We start from the raw sequence: 15,859 nt of genomic DNA on the forward strand, positions 1-15,859 counted from the left end.
ATATTGAAACCTCTTAATAACGAAAGATATTGGAAAATAAATAATAGTTGCAATTGGTTTCATCGATCTCTCTATTATAGTTTTCTAGCAGAATTAAAAAGAGGGCAAAAATTTCACCTGTCGAAGACTTTTTAAACAGTGTACGTTACTAACACATTCCAACCCTATATAGGGACTGTGTGTAAAAATGAACCGAGGGGCAGGTCACTTCTTTGAATTTATTGATATTTTAATTGAAATATTTATTTTTTACTTTTGATTTTCAGCAAATGTTTATTGACCATTTCTAATTATATTGATAGCTGGTATCGGTAATTCAACTAACATTAAGCTAGTTCGATACTTTAAATTGGTGGCAATGAGGAAGAATCAACGGGGCATAGCTCATGTAAGGGGGCAATAGCCTTATTTACCCCTGACTACGCCCCTGGTTTTAGTCTTTAAAAAGGTAAGATGGAAAACCTTAAAAGGGTGAAAATTACGCCATTCTTTTTAAAATGATTTTACACAGAACCTTGAAAGGTAATTTAAAAACATCGTATTGCGTAAAACAATAAAAACACTTTTAAGAACCTTACCTTTTCACAGAGATATTTTTGGAAACGTTATATCAAAATACCGTCACACAAAGACATAATTTAGTACTTCACAAGGGTCGCAACCCGAAATTCTTATTTTTGTTTCTAAATAGCCACCTTTTTAGTCTTACACGAGCCGTATAGGCTCTTAGTAAGACTCCTAGTCTCGCTCCGTTGTCCGGCGTCCGCCGCCGCCGCCGCCGTAGGCATGACACGGCACGGTAGAGAGAAAGAGAGGACGCGGGAATCGTCACTACGTCTAGACTGGCGCTGGGGGTAGAGCTGTACCGCGAAATGGCTGGGGAGAGGACGCGGGGCTCGTATAAGACTATTATTTGGGTCACGTGACCCACTTGTTTAACAGTGTAGCCCCTTCTGGTACACACATCCCGTAGATCACATTTAGTTATTAATTCTGGTCATTCTTAAGTATCACACTTATTTGCTACGTCTGATCATACGTTGTTTTGATAAGTGTCACACTTATTTGCTACTTCTGGTCCTAATTTGTTGGAATGTTTGGAATTTTTTAGTGTCACACTTATTTATAATTTCGGGTCATAAGTTGTATTGATAAGTAAAACACTCATTTGTTATTTGTAATAAGTGTCTCACATATTTCAACTTCTGGTCATACGTTGTACAGTGTACCATTATTACAACGCGGGAGACCCTCGGGAGAGAGAGATAAATTATTCACCAAGAGACCCTCCACACTTACCCCCCAAGTTGAAAATTTACCGAGGAACCGGGTACATTTTAGGACTCGGAATCAAAACCGTCCGTGAACCGATAATATCAAATTTTAATAACCTCAACCGGGACCACGACCACGACCACGACCACGACCGATAAATTAAAAATTTAAGAACCGTAACCGTATTCGGAACCGATAAAGCGAAAATTTAAGAACTGGAACCAGAACCGAGAACCGAGATAATCCAAAAAAGTGGAACCGTTACCTCCCTACTAGACTCTTCAGGTGGATTATAATTTGTGTACACTTATCTTATGATTTGGAATTTTCCGGGGTGAGGTAAAGCCCTTAACCGACGTTGAGGGATTTGGTATTCTTCACTTACGGTCCTTGTTTTTCAACCAAACCACGAAACCAATAACATTATTTTCATTTATAGTTTATAAATCCAAATTAATATATCCCAATTTTGGAATTTAATTAATAAACGTTATGTCTAAAATTGAATTAGTAAATCGTAATTTTGCAATGCCATTTTGCCAATAAGAAGTCTTGAGATTTTTAAAAGGTGCTACCAAGTGAACCTCAAACTTCGCCTCCCTCCGTCCCAACCCAGTGGATTTACACGAAGGGTGACACACTGACACGCGCGTGGCGGGAAGTTTGAATTACAGTTTGGGGCTACACAACATTTACCGATGGCCAGTTTCAGGTCTGTCAGGTAAACAGGGGGCGAAATTTCGACCCTCCCCTTTAATAACAATACGTTAAAGACAACTCTTTAACTTTAGAGACGTTCGCTCTTGTTCGGAAATCCCCGTTGTAAATCAGTTCTCGCTGTCGAACGACGGCCGTAAAACGTTATAATGCGCTTCAGATTCAGTGAGCGAAATTTTTTCAAAACGAACCATTTCGAAAAATGCCCACCTCTGGTTGTAGGCGGGGATTCATTTTTAATTGCGCTAATATTTTACTACTTTATCTACCATATAAAACCAAATGCTTTTGGCAACCCATTGTTATAGTAAACATAAAATATTTTTAAATAATATGCATTTAGAAAAAAATTAAATTAAAAGGAGTGGGGGTTAAACCTTCTTTCTGCCATCCCCCAACTAGCACTATTTTAACTAGGAAAAAATTAATATTAATTACTCAAACCCTAATTTTCATGAAGTTGTTGAGTGTTAGTAAAGAGACAAATTCAAACTATAAGTCACTCATGACTTGGCCCTTAACCACATATTGTAAGTTTACCATAAAAATACCAATAAAAACTTGAAACTACTGCGTTATATTCAAATGGATCCTGAAACCAATTTAAATGGAATACAACTAGGAAACCCGAGGTAGGAGGGGGTACATTTTAAATTGCACAAAAATATATTAATTATCTTGTTAACATGAAAATAATTATAAAGAAAAAATATTTTAAAATTAAATATTATTTACAAAAAGTTTAAGGAGTGGGGACTGGGGGTCAAATAAAATAAGTGACATCCCCTAATTACCGCTACTGAAACCGCTTTAATATAAAATTGGTTTTCCTATTTCTACTTGCTTTAAGGGGGCTGAGATTTTCTTTTAACAGTAAGTAGTTAATTAAAGATAAATTAAAACCCAAAATGATGTTGTGCTGACACGTATTTCAATAGCCTTTGATGAGTCGTCGTTAAAAAGTAATTGAATAAGGATCAGAAAACACCATTCCAATTATTTATTCCTTTCGTACTTGGCCCACAAGGGGTCGAAGTGTGCAATAACTGGCCGCTTTACCGGGAAGTAGGAATCCGGCTCTTGTAACCCATCACGGGCGGTGGCGCGCTGGGAGATGTTAGCTCCGTCCAAATGATCCTATCTCCACCTCCGACTTCGGTCCGGTGTGGGCTGGTAACTGTAATGCTTATACTACCCCCCCCCCCTTTACAATTATAACTTTAGTAGTGCTTAAAAAGCTTCCCCCCCCCCTACCGTTATCTGTGAACGGCCTAAAACTTATTTTCCGCTTTATATTTGACTAAAATCGGAGCTTGGGGGAATAGAAGAGTAGACAGGCGAACCATTTTTTACCGCGCGATAGGGAGCCATATTGTTGTCAAGCGAGCTTTGTGAACAGAGGGGATAAAATGAGGAGTTGGATTTTCTTCATTCTCTCTCTCTCCCAAAGAAAAGCCAGAATAGGTATATCTTAAAGATTTGTACAGGCTAACACTGCAAGTCAAAAATCCCGCTTAGGAGAAAGTTTAGTTAGTTCTAGTGCGTCGCATCGCGACGGTGGTGCCAACTGGATTCAAAAAAGGAAGCTTAACATCAATTTTTTTTTAAAAATACCCTTGACAGTGTGCCTTTAAAGGCTTTGGGGTAGTCACGAGTAAGAGGGGTTATTCAGTCTGTCTGCCAAATAAAATAAGAATTACAATTTAAAGCAGCAGTCCGTTTCGGAGTGGGAAGTTGATTATTTAATTGATGTTATTAGAGTACAATATTGGAAGCTATGAAAACTTCACTTTTTCGGGGTGCTTCTCTTGATACCGATAAATCGCACGGCTCTCATGATCAACCCAGGGGCCGCGTTCAGTGACGCTCAACGGAGGGGAAGTTGTGCATTAACCGTTGATCTCCGTTTGCAATCGTGACGCCACGTCTGTTGAACGATTGTTGTAAATTTTATAAAATATCGTCTGCAACTAGCCGTCACGATTGCGTTTATCAACAAAATAACCGGCTCTTCTAGCCGCTTATTTCGTTGACCCTCCGTTTTCAAACGTGACGTCAATCCCGGAAGTGAAAAAGTCGTACAGTAGCGAATACGCATTCAACGGTCCAACCTTTTGTGGAACCGCCTCTTCATTGCATTAGCGGGCATTGTAAAATATAACATTAAACAATATAGGGAAACCAATACATACGCCGTACACTCTTAGAAAAAAGACATCCAATCACAGTGCAAATTTGGAAGAAGTAGCGCAAAATTGGAGTCTACCAAAAAAAACTCTCCAAAAATGTTCTCTTGTATTCAAAATAGGAGTGTCTGTCGTACCATTTATGACTAAAAGAGAAAATAGTAGCACGGACCCCTACGTTTTCCGTAGAAACAGAAGCGGGGCCGGGCAGAACTTCTCTGGGGTCCGGGGATACTTGCGGGTCATTTGATTTGAACCCCCCCCCCCCCCTACGAGCGCTGAAATTAATTTTCCAGGTCTCTGATTACCACCCCCCCCCCCTTGATCTTTTTGTTGGCCCCTCCGTCTGCGGGCCTCCTATCGGTCCCTCGTGCCCTGGGGACCCCCCCCCCCTTGCAAGGCCCTGACCAGATTTAAATGAACCGAAGGTATAAGCCCGCTATATATTTCATAATAAGTACACGTTTCCATATGGGATCTTCCTTTAATCGACATTTCGACATTTTCAACTTTCGCGCCTTCATAGCTTTAGTCGAATATGGATAACCACAATCCCTTAATGAAATTTTTGGTGGGAACTGTAGAGGGTTGCATTCATTAAGGACACTTTTGGCAATAATAAATTATAAACTGTGGTTCAATTACTTCTGGTACAACTGAAAACAATTTATTTCATCAAAACCAGAATGTTTAAATAAGAAATGAAACTAATGAAACATTAAAACGATAACGAAAATACAAATAATAAACTACCACAATTGATCTGACTGCGCGAACACTAAAAAACTAGAACTTCTTTCAAAATAAGTTATAATAAAAAATAAGTATGTACAGCCGTGGCCGGTTTTGTGGTTCAAAGTCGATCGGCGATACTACTGCTCTGGAGAAAGGTGACACGTTGAGCTGAATAACGAAAAAAGCAGGATTCTTTTCACGCACTCAAGTTTTATTTTGAGGTAAATTACCAAATTATATTCGTGTTATCAGAGATCCGAGAGTAAAAGAGATGCGAAAACCCGCTAATATATATCAGTGGCGTAGCTAGAAATTCGTCAAGGGGGGGGGAGTGTATGAATATTAAGAGGGGTCCGAGAATGGGGTGGAAGTGTAGTACAGTCAAAGTTAGGCAAAAGGTTGACATGGAAAACCCGCCCTTGTCTAAGCCACTGAATTTTCAAAATTTTCAATTTAACGTTTTTTTTAGAATAGACGTGTATGTATTCAAGAGAGAAAGCTGAAAAAGTACCTGTATTTTCCAACAGGGCGCATTCTTCAAGAAATTAATCTTACCGTCATCTCTACACTTTATATTTACCCTGATGTTGTTTAGTCCCCCGCCGCAAGAGCGGCGCCACTATACGGGAGGAAAACGACGCTTTCGCATCTGAATTACTGTTGCATCTCTGATTACATGTAGAATTTTATAATGGTACATTAATTTAATAGTTTTCCGTGTGTAAACATTTATGATACACCGCAGAGTTAAATGATAGTGACGACATAAAAAATATATACCAATTATTTATATATTTGTACAAAATTATCTTATTTATTGTGAAGAAAAAACAGAAGGCGAAAGCAATTTTGACCCTTCTAAGGCAAAGCGAAATGGTTTGTTCCGAAGATGTCTATAAACGTTCGTATTAACTTCTCTTATTCAATAGCTGCTTTTATCCATATAGTCAGTGGCGTAGTTACCGCTGTTGTGCCAGCTGGGTAGTATTTCGGTAACGGCCCCTATTAAGCGTTGTCTCTAAAAAAGTTATCTCCTCCCCGGGACGTTGAAATGAAAAGGGGGCCCTATACTTAATGGCCCCCACGGCCGCAGTAAGGGGGGGGGTGAAATGGGTGACGGCCCCGGGCGCATTAAACGGTGGGCCGCCGATCATAGAATTTTTAATGATGGTGTAGGCGTTAATACCCCCTCAAAATAAAATTGCCTATAGCAGGGGGCGCAAATTTTGGTTCTTGCCTCGAGCGCAAAGTTGTCCTAATGCGGTTCCTGTGGGCCCCCGCAGTATTTACGCCACTGCATATAATTAAACCTTATATTTATAATTTAAATTATGTAGAAATGGAAATAAAAGCATCCATTCTTTTACTTCCGTGTGCGTTGGGTGAATTTATGAAACATTTCCATACGACCGGTGTAAGCGTTTGAAACGATTTTAAGTATAGTAGCTAAATTAATTTGTATAAATTGTCTATTTTAGAAACCAGAAACCGCAACACCAACGCTGTGTTTTAACAGTACGGACCTATTCACTTCATTAGCCGATGTCGAAATAGAAGATAAAACATTTGAAGTTTCTTCGGTGGAGCACGGAGTAGCTTCCACGTTCGCGGGTTTTTACGCGTTCCAAATGGAGTACCCCAAAGAGCTCCAAAAGACATACGAATTTTTGCAAAAAATTGTATATAAAATTGGTGTCGATAAAGTTTCTTCACCAATTGTGAATTTTGTTAACCAATTGTCTTGAAGTATAAAACTAATTAAATTGTTTTCATTTCATAATTTTGTTTATTTATTTACGAAACGTATTATACTCAGCGATATAGTATATTCTTTACGATTGTATTTTAAACTGTCCGTTTAAATTTGGAAGAAATTTCAACCAATATTGGACGACTTTCCATTTCAATTTGGAAGACATTTCAACCAAAAATGTACGAATTGCCATTTAAATTTGGAAGATAGTTGAGACAAAATTGACGACTTTCCATTTTCTTTTGGACGGGATTTCAAACAAAAATAGATGACTTTCCGTTTCTATTTGGGAGAATTTACAACCTAAATTGGATGACTTTCCGTTTAAATGTGGAAGAATTTTCAACCAAAATTTGGCGTTTTTTGTTTAAACTTGGAAGAAATTTTAACCATAATTTGATGAAATTTCGTTCATAAATTATTTAATTGTCCAATGAAATTGGACAACTATCAACGTAATTTTACGGATTTTCTACCACAATTTCATGTACGTGTGTACAAAATTGGTCAGATATTGGTCCAAAAGAGGACTAAATTACGTCCAATAGTGTTTCGGATAGTAGTTCAATTAAGGGCTGTTATTCATTCAAAAATTGGGCTTGGTTTTTCTTTATATTTACATATGCAATTTTGGATTGTTAAAAAACTGTACATAAATGTAATGAAAAGGGTGCATTCTCAGAGTCAGCTATTTGTACTCTTTTCAGTCCAATTTTTGTAATTTTTTTCTAAGAGTGTAGAGAAGTGTTGTGCCTTGGGTATTAGCCTAGCTGATTATTATTATTATTATAACGAACTAAATGTAAATGACCTACTAACGGCGGAAGCTAACGCGGAGAAGGCTTCCTTCTATGAAAAGAGGTAGTGGACATAAAATTTATGGGACGAGCCGATATGAAATTGAAAAGTGGCAAACTAACTTGGATGAACTTAGAGCCCTATGAGAAGGGGGATAAGTGGACCCCGAAACAGATAAGTTTCCTATCAAAATTTCTTAATGAAACGAGATCTACCAAAATATCGGATCAACGAAGTGTAACGAATTAAACTAACGAGGAGATAATCACCGATTTTGTTGAAACTAGGTGGATACGAAGACTTTATAGTAACAAGAAATTTCACCAAGGGAAAGTTGCAATGGGCATTAGTTTTGCCATGGCAACCGAAAATGATTTTGACAACACAGTATGTATAATTTCCCATTGAAAATGACATGGGAATCTGAGCACTTCTAAAAAATAATAATAATAATTCTAATTAAAATTATTAATTTTGATCAAATTCAAACAACTAAATTCTATTTTATTAATTTTGATAAAATTCATTTATTTCCGTCGATTTGGCGATTAGTTGGTAAATACAACTTTTTATTTTTATATTTCGCTTTTCTCCATTTTTACCGATTCTGACCAAAATTCATCAAAATATCATAAAATTAATTTAATTTGTCAATTTTGATCTATTTTTTTTGGTTTTGAAAATTTTCAGCTCAGATTCCCATGTTATTTTCAATGATAAAATATACTTACTGTGTTGTCAAAAACATTTTCAGTTGCCATGGCAAAACTAATGTCCATTGCAACTTTTCCCTTGGTGAAATTTCATGTAACCATAAGGTCTACATACCCACTTAGTTTCAACAAAATCGGTGGTTATCACACCGGGTAGTCTCCTCGTAAGTCACTTAAATCTTTGAGCCCCTTGAGGTGCTGTCCCCATTTACCATTAAATCAAATTTTATCTTTCAGAAATTGTGGGAATTTAGAAGCGGATGGGACTAACAGCTCCCCCGACATTAGTTAATGCATTTTTAAAGTGGTGTTGAGATATATATATAAGGTTAAGGGCATCACTCTCGATTTATATCTTTTGATGGGTCCAATTGCATTTTTTTAGCAACAGTAGCACGAAGGCCTACGCCACCGTGGCATACGTTAGATACCGAGCGAAAGCATTAGATTTCAAATCTCCATCGATACGGAGGAGGCTTAAGTTGCCTCATTAAATCTCAAGATATTCTGACGCTTCCCTGTTAAGAGCTTATGGGGTCCATTTTGGGGGCTAGGTTTGTTTCATCTTGGATGAATGAAGTATATGGATATATCACTCGTACCTTTCCCAACGTTAAACCGGGTGGCCCTCAAAGTTCTCTAGATCATTGGCCGCGACGCGCGCTTAAATGGGTCATGAACTATCATTTTTATATTTTGATAATATAATCCAATTTATAACATCACAAAGATCATTTACGTTAACAAATTTATCTAATTTAGTAACTTTGTTTTATTAATTAAAAACAATTTTTAAAGAATGCAATGTTAATCACTAACCTGAAAATAGTCCCGTTAATTCCGAACTTTACAACGTAAGCCTAATTTAGCGAAATTTTTTAAATAATCCCGCGTGCTTTTGTTTGTACCACCAAAACAGGAGTTTTAGCCGTTAGGTGGCGCGCAACTCAGTGGAATAATGTGGGCCGCGTTTCAGAAGAAGTGATATATCCATATACTTCATTCATCCAAGGTTTCATTCGTCAAAGACACTTGAAAATTCCCCAGGATAGAAACTCACGTGTGGACGGACTCCACAATAGTTAGTCATTGGATTAAGGGACCAATGGGAACCCTTTATTTCCAACAGGGTATTAGAAATGTGGAACCTTAACGGGGAAAAATTTAATGGCCCTCAGACAGGGATCTATCAATTAGCACCCATATTAAAAACCAGTTAAAGGAGGACAGACGTAAGCCAGTTTTGGTCACGGAAGTCTCAGAAAATTTAGACTCAAATAGTTAAATCAACTAAAGGAAATTAGGCCGTTTGAATAAGGCACTTCGGGTATTAGTTTACATTCAGAGATTTATAGACATGATAACTAATGATAACAACGGAGTAAGATCTATAACAACTGAAGAATTGTCCAGAGCCAAAGCAAACTAAGTTAAAAAAAAGACCAACGAGAGGAATTTTCTAGCGAAAAAGATGCTTTAAGGGCCAAACAAAAACTAGGAAAAACCGCGAAATTTGTAATTTTATGACCATTTATAAATAAACATGGCCTTTTGGTTGTAGGAGCGAAATAAGATCAGTCTGAATTGAATGAAATACTAAAATAGCAAAATATTTCGAAATTAATTCTTAAACGCAATCAGGAAGAGGTTTGGCATTCTGAGGTACAGCACACTCTAACGCAGGTACGGGAACGCTACTTGTTAATTTCTGCGCTTCAATTAGCCATAACCGTCGTAATCGGTTGTATAATTTGCAAAAGGTTTAGTTATTACTTTTGCCCTAAAACGGCTTCGACAAGTAAGCGCCTCACTTATTTATTACTTCTGGTTATACGCGGTTTAAGTAGTTGTCACTTATTACCTCTGGCCAAACACGGCTTCGATAAGTAAGTGTCACACTTATTTATAACTTCTGGCCAAACACGGCTTCGATAAGTAAGTGTCACACTTATTTATAACCTCTGGCCAAACTCGGCTTCGATAAGTAAGTGTCACACTTATTTATTACTTCTGGCCAAACTCGGCTTCGATAAGTAAGTGTCACACTTATTTAAAACTTCTGGTCAAACTCGGTTTCGATAAATAAGTGTTACACTTTAAGTTTCAGATATAAGTAAGGAACTTAGTGACCACGTAATTTACGATTTTATCACTCTATCACATTTTGATATAAAATTATCACGTGATCTCCATCAAACAAACTGTGTGCACTAAAATAGCTGCATGTACTGTAGCGCCATTCCGGGAATTTAAATTTCTCGAACGAGGGTAATAATGGATTCGTCGAAACAATAAATAATGGACTCGTCGGCAAAATAACGGACTCGCCAGGATTTTTTCTACTGGCTCGGGTCCACTTCGAGAAATGTTTGGGACTTGGTAAAGGACTCGGGTACTCATTCAAGCTTTAAAAACAAGTTCGCCAAGAAGGCGATAATATTATTTCATTGCCCGGCTCTCAATCGAACCGTTATATATCAAGCAGAGATAGGCATTCTAATATACAAAAGAGAGCCCCAGCCTAACCTAGGGCATTGGCGATCTTTGAAGCCCAGAGCCCCCGACCTATGATATCAAATTTAAGTGTTAAATTGGTTTCTTTAAAATTTAGTTTAAAAACACTCTCTAGTACAAACGTTTTGACTATAGAGTGTTTTTAAAATTAAAGCCCGCAACCTTCTGAACGCCAGAAGCGCACGCTGTGTAATTCCCACGCCCAAGCCGCGAATAAAAATTTCGTATGCAAGTTCTACACGATGATTTTATTAAATTAAAAGTTGATTTTAATCAATAAAATAATGTATAACTAATTTTTGTACTTAATTTACATCTACATTTCGATAGAGAGTAGGTTATTTAACCATTTGATTATGCCTTTAAAGGAGAGAAGGGGGAGGGGAATGGCGAAGTCTAAGGCCTGCTCTTGTATCGAGTATAAATCCTCCTAGATCGCGTTGAAAGAGGTTCCGAAATGACTGACAAATCGAAGTATGAAATTAGTTAAGCCTAAAGAAGAGAACCAACGAAACTTCTATAGTGTGAATGATACTTTACAAGATAAAATTAAGAATTGGAACTATCAAACAGGTCATATTGTATAGAATCTCAATTATACTCATAACACAAAGCATTCTTCAGAGTTTGAATTTGAACTAACGAATTTCCAATCGGCAAAAGGGATGATGTGCGTTATCAAAATCTAAGACAAGCTTAAACATGAATCAAATATTTTTGTGTCAATTTAATTATGAAATTTAAATAGCATGACAACTCTGAAACAAAATTTAAATTAAATGTTCAATAGTCCGTTTAAATTATTAAATTTATACGTCATAAGAACTGTAATCAAATGATTTATTTAAAAAAGGCAAAATTTGTATTTAAATAAGGAAAAGATTGAGCGCGTGCATTTATAATTTTTTGCACTGAGCAATTTTTGTTGGAAAAGATGGCATTATTCGCGCGGGTTTGCTGAAAAGAAACGAAAGAGAAAGAGAGCCTATTAATGGTTAATACAATATAACAATTATGATCAAATATTTTATTTCACTAAAGCTCGATTAAACAATCTAAATTACACATCGTAAGAATTCTAATGAAATATTTAAATAAGGTTGAATTAAAATACCAATTTAAATATCATAACAGTTTTCAAATATGTTATTTAAAGCTCGAATACGCTATAAAATATGAATACTATAACAACTCTATGTGGGAAGTCTTTAAAAAAGCCTTTTAAGGTTATTCTTAGATTGATAGTGGCTCTAAGGCAACAAAAAGTTAACCTGGTACTTTTGATAGTGGAGGCAACAAAAAGTTAACCTAGTTCTTCTTATAGTGGCGCCATTAATCGAAGGATTTTCTTAAAGCTTTTCTCTCTGAAGATAATATTATATATATTCTTTGGTGGTATTGATTTTCAATACACCAGTTATGTCAAATACAAGTAGCTACGCTACTGAAAGTGGGGTGAACCTCTATTCTTAATAATAGCCAAAGTCATACGCCACAAATAGTGGGGTGACCCTCCAGGCTTAATAATGGCCAAAGCCATACACCACTGAAAGTGGTGTGACCCTCCAGGCTTCATAATGGTAAATCGTTGTTTATTCGTATAAAATGTTCATAAAAACAATTAACCCAACTTTTTATGGTTAATCGAAATTTTGCCGGTTAATTTATTCGTTCCGCCGACTTCTAGTTCGAGGGTAACGTTGTATAGAAACTCATAGTACTACGATTTCTTGCACCCTAGAGTCAAAATCTGAACTGTAACCACGCCAACGTACCCTCTTTCGTTCCGTCGTGTTTAGTTCTTTTTCTTAAAACTTTATCTATTTTAAACAAACAGTTGCCGAGGTCTTTCCCGATTTTCTGTATTTCCTCCTTGTAGAACACACCCGAAATGAGTTCAGTCTTTAGATCCTCCAGCTTATATACCGGAGGGTCTCTCGGTAAGCGCTCCACTACTTTGAATATTTCCTCGGTAAAATTGCCTTTGTAACCCTTTTCGAACGTTGTTTCATTCTTGCTCATACGAACCAAGTCATTTATTTCAAAAGGGAATGAGACTGGGGGTGAAAAATTGACTTTCCCGTATATGTTCTGCCACACTTGTTTAGAATTTTCATTAGTCACTTCAACGGGTTTGCATTTAATAGAGTTGTGGTAGTTGTTATTATAAGCTTCGAATAAATCTGGTAAAACGTCGATATATTTGTGCGTATCTTTCTCCGTAAAATATCGGTACATTCGAGACTTCAATGTTCGATTGAATCGTTCTATAATACTAGATTTTACTTCGGAGTGCGTTGCGAAAAACCTGATTCCTCTACGTTTTAATTCACCTTGAACTTCTTTGCATAGAGACTCGTTACCGTGATCAGTTTGTAAAATCTTCGGCTGTCGACCTGATTCTAAAATAGATTTGAATGACTTTACTATAGTAGATCCTTTCTTATCCTTGGTGGCCAGAGCGAATGCGTATTTGCTAAATAGATCAATACAACAAAAGATATCGGTATGTGGTTGTTGATATCTTGCATGATATATTCTTTATTTCAAATTTATCCATTGCCATACATTGATTCGGGACTTGGGGGTAAATAATCGGAATCATCATAGACCTTCTCCGGTAAATCGTTAGAACTAGGAGATACATTATCAATGGGGGGTTCAAAGGGGAATTTATTTTTGGGTTCATTTTCCTTTGTCAACAATTCATAAAAGTTATCCAATCCAACAATTTCGTGTTTCGGTTTGGTTTTGTATCCTTTAACTGATTCGTGCAAAATGTCCATGATATTAGATCTAACTATAGGACGTCCTTTAAAAATAAGTTCACCACTGTTAGACCATTCAATTTTACGGTTTCTTTCAATCCACTTGAACAAAGCAATGACGGGTTTTAGATGTGAATCTGGTATCGCGATAGCTATTTTCGAATACCAGTCTTTCTTTCTTTTCGGTTCTTCAACGAGTTTCGCCTTCTTAGTTCTTTTTTAAAGTTGTAATAAATGGTTGCACAACTCCACTTTTTGTGACTGATTAAGATTCTGATTATTTAAAACCGATTTCGTCAAGTTTCGGTTGCGAATTGAGTCGTCGATAAACGTCTTCGGGAACCAGGATCATCTTTCTAGCCATTTTTAATAGCTCTACTTATAGCCGCGCCTGCCACACTGCTCACAATGGAAAGAAGTAGTGCTAAGAGAAACGGTAAAAACCCACCCTTTTGTGTTAATATATTTTTCCGTTTTGCGATTGTATTAGTTTAAGATATTTTCCGCCAAATTTGACAATTTTATGGGACCGGAAAAAACTAAACAAGATAGTTCTAGATATATTTCAGTTTTCTAGGAATATTTCAAGTATTCTAGGCCCATTTCAGTTTTCTAGACACATTTCAGTTTTCTAGACCCATTTCAGTTTTCTAGACACATTTCAGTTTTCTAGACCCATTTCAGTTTTCTAGACACATTTCAGTTTTCTAGACACACTTCAGTTTTCTAGACACATTTAAGTTTTCTAGACCCATTTCAGTTTTCTAGACCCATTTCAGTTTTCTAGACACATTTCAGTTTTCTAGACACACTTCAGTTTTCTAGACACATTTAAGTTTTCTAGACCCATTTCAGTTTTCTAGACACATTTCAGTTTTCTAGACACACTTCAGTTTTCTAGACACATTTAAGTTTTCTAGACCCATTTCAGTTTTCTAGACCCATTTCAGTTTTCTAGACACATTTAAGTTTTCTAGACCCATTTCAGTTTTCTAGACACATTTAAGTTTTCTAGACCCATTTCAGTTTTCTAGACACATTTCAGTTTTCTAGACACACTTCAGTTTTCTAGACACATTTAAGTTTTCTAGACCCATTTCAGTTTTCTAGACCCATTTCAGTTTTCTAGACACATTTCAGTTTTCTAGACACACTTCAGTTTTCTAGACACATTTAAGTTTTCTAGACCCATTTCAGTTTTCTAGACCCATTTCAGTTTTCTAGACACATTTCAGTTTTCTAGACACACTTCAGTTTTCTAGACACATTTAAGTTTTCTAGACCCATTTCAGTTTTCTAGACACATTTCAGTTTTCTAGACACATTTCAGTTTTCTAGACACATTTCAGTTTTCTAGACCCATTTCAGTTTTCTAGACACATTTCAGTTTTCTAGACACATTTCAGTTTTCTAGACACACTTCAGTTTTCTAGACACATTTAAGTTTTCTAGACCCATTTCAGTTTTCTAGACCCATTTCAGTTTTCTAGACACATTTCAGTTTTCTAGACACATTTAAGTTTTCTAGACACATTTCAGTTTTCTAGACACATTTCAGTTTTCTAGACACACTTCAGTTTTCTAGACACATTTAAGTTTTCTAGACCCATTTCAGTTTTCTAGACCCATTTCGGTTTTCTAGACCCATTTCAGTTTTCTAGACACATTTCAGTTTTCTAGACACACTTCAGTTTTCTAGACACATTTAAGTTTTCTAGACCCATTTCAGTTTTCTAGACCCATTTCAGTTTTCTAGACCCATTTCGGTTTTCTAGACACACTTCAGTTTTCTAGACACATTTAAGTTTTCTAGACCCATTTCAGTTTTCTAGACCCATTTCAGTTTTCTAGACACATTTCAGTTTTCTAGACACACTTCAGTTTTCTAGACACATTTAAGTTTTCTAGACCCATTTCAGTTTTCTAGACACATTTCAGTTTTCTAGACACACTTCAGTTTTCTAGACACATTTAAGTTTTCTAGACCCATTTCAGTTTTCTAGACCCATTTCAGTTTTCTAGACACATTTCAGTTTTCTAGACACACTTCAGTTTTCTAGACACATTTAAGTTTTCTAGACCCATTTCAGTTTTCTAGACCCATTTCAGTTTTCTAGACACATTTCAGTTTTCTAGACACACTTCAGTTTTCTAGACACATTTAAGTTTTCTAGACCCATTTCAGTTTTCTAGACCCATTTCAGATTTCTAGACCCATTTCAGTTTTCTAGACACATTTCAGTTATCTAGACCCATTTCGGTTTTCTAGACCCATTTCAGTTTTCTAGACACATTTCAGTTATCTAGACCCATTTCGGTTTTCTAGACCCATTTCAGTTTTTTAGACCCATTTCAGTTTTCTAGACACATTTCAGTTTTCTAGACACATTTCAGTTTTCT

General features: G+C 36.5%; 1 protein-coding gene across 1 annotated transcript; it reads right to left on the bottom strand.

Moving 5' to 3' along the window:
• Nucleotides 1-12,434: 12,434 nt before the first annotated feature.
• On the bottom strand, nucleotides 12,435-13,477 carry LOC149963104 (uncharacterized). The gene is made up of 2 exons (XM_090164529.1): nucleotides 13,260-13,477; nucleotides 12,435-13,167 (listed from the first exon to the last, which is right to left on the bottom strand). The coding sequence occupies exons 1-2, from the start codon at nucleotides 13,475-13,477 to the stop codon at nucleotides 12,435-12,437; spliced, it is 951 nt and encodes a 316-aa protein (XP_090020655.1).
• Nucleotides 13,478-15,859: the final 2,382 nt, after the last annotated feature.

This window comes from Leiobunum rupestre, chromosome 1, assembly GCF_980474605.1.
Source record: "Leiobunum rupestre chromosome 1, qqLeiRupe1.1.hap1, whole genome shotgun sequence".
Taxonomy (NCBI): domain Eukaryota; kingdom Metazoa; phylum Arthropoda; class Arachnida; order Opiliones; family Sclerosomatidae; genus Leiobunum; species Leiobunum rupestre.

Coding starts and splice junctions, on each gene's coding strand:
- LOC149963104 (XM_090164529.1), bottom strand. CDS start 13,477: ATGGACATTTTGCACGAATCAGTTAAAGGATACAAAACCAAACCGAAA. Junction 13,168..13,259: donor CCCCCAAGTCCCGAATCAAT/GTATGGCAATGG, acceptor TGATCTATTTAG/CAAATACGCATTCGCTCTGG.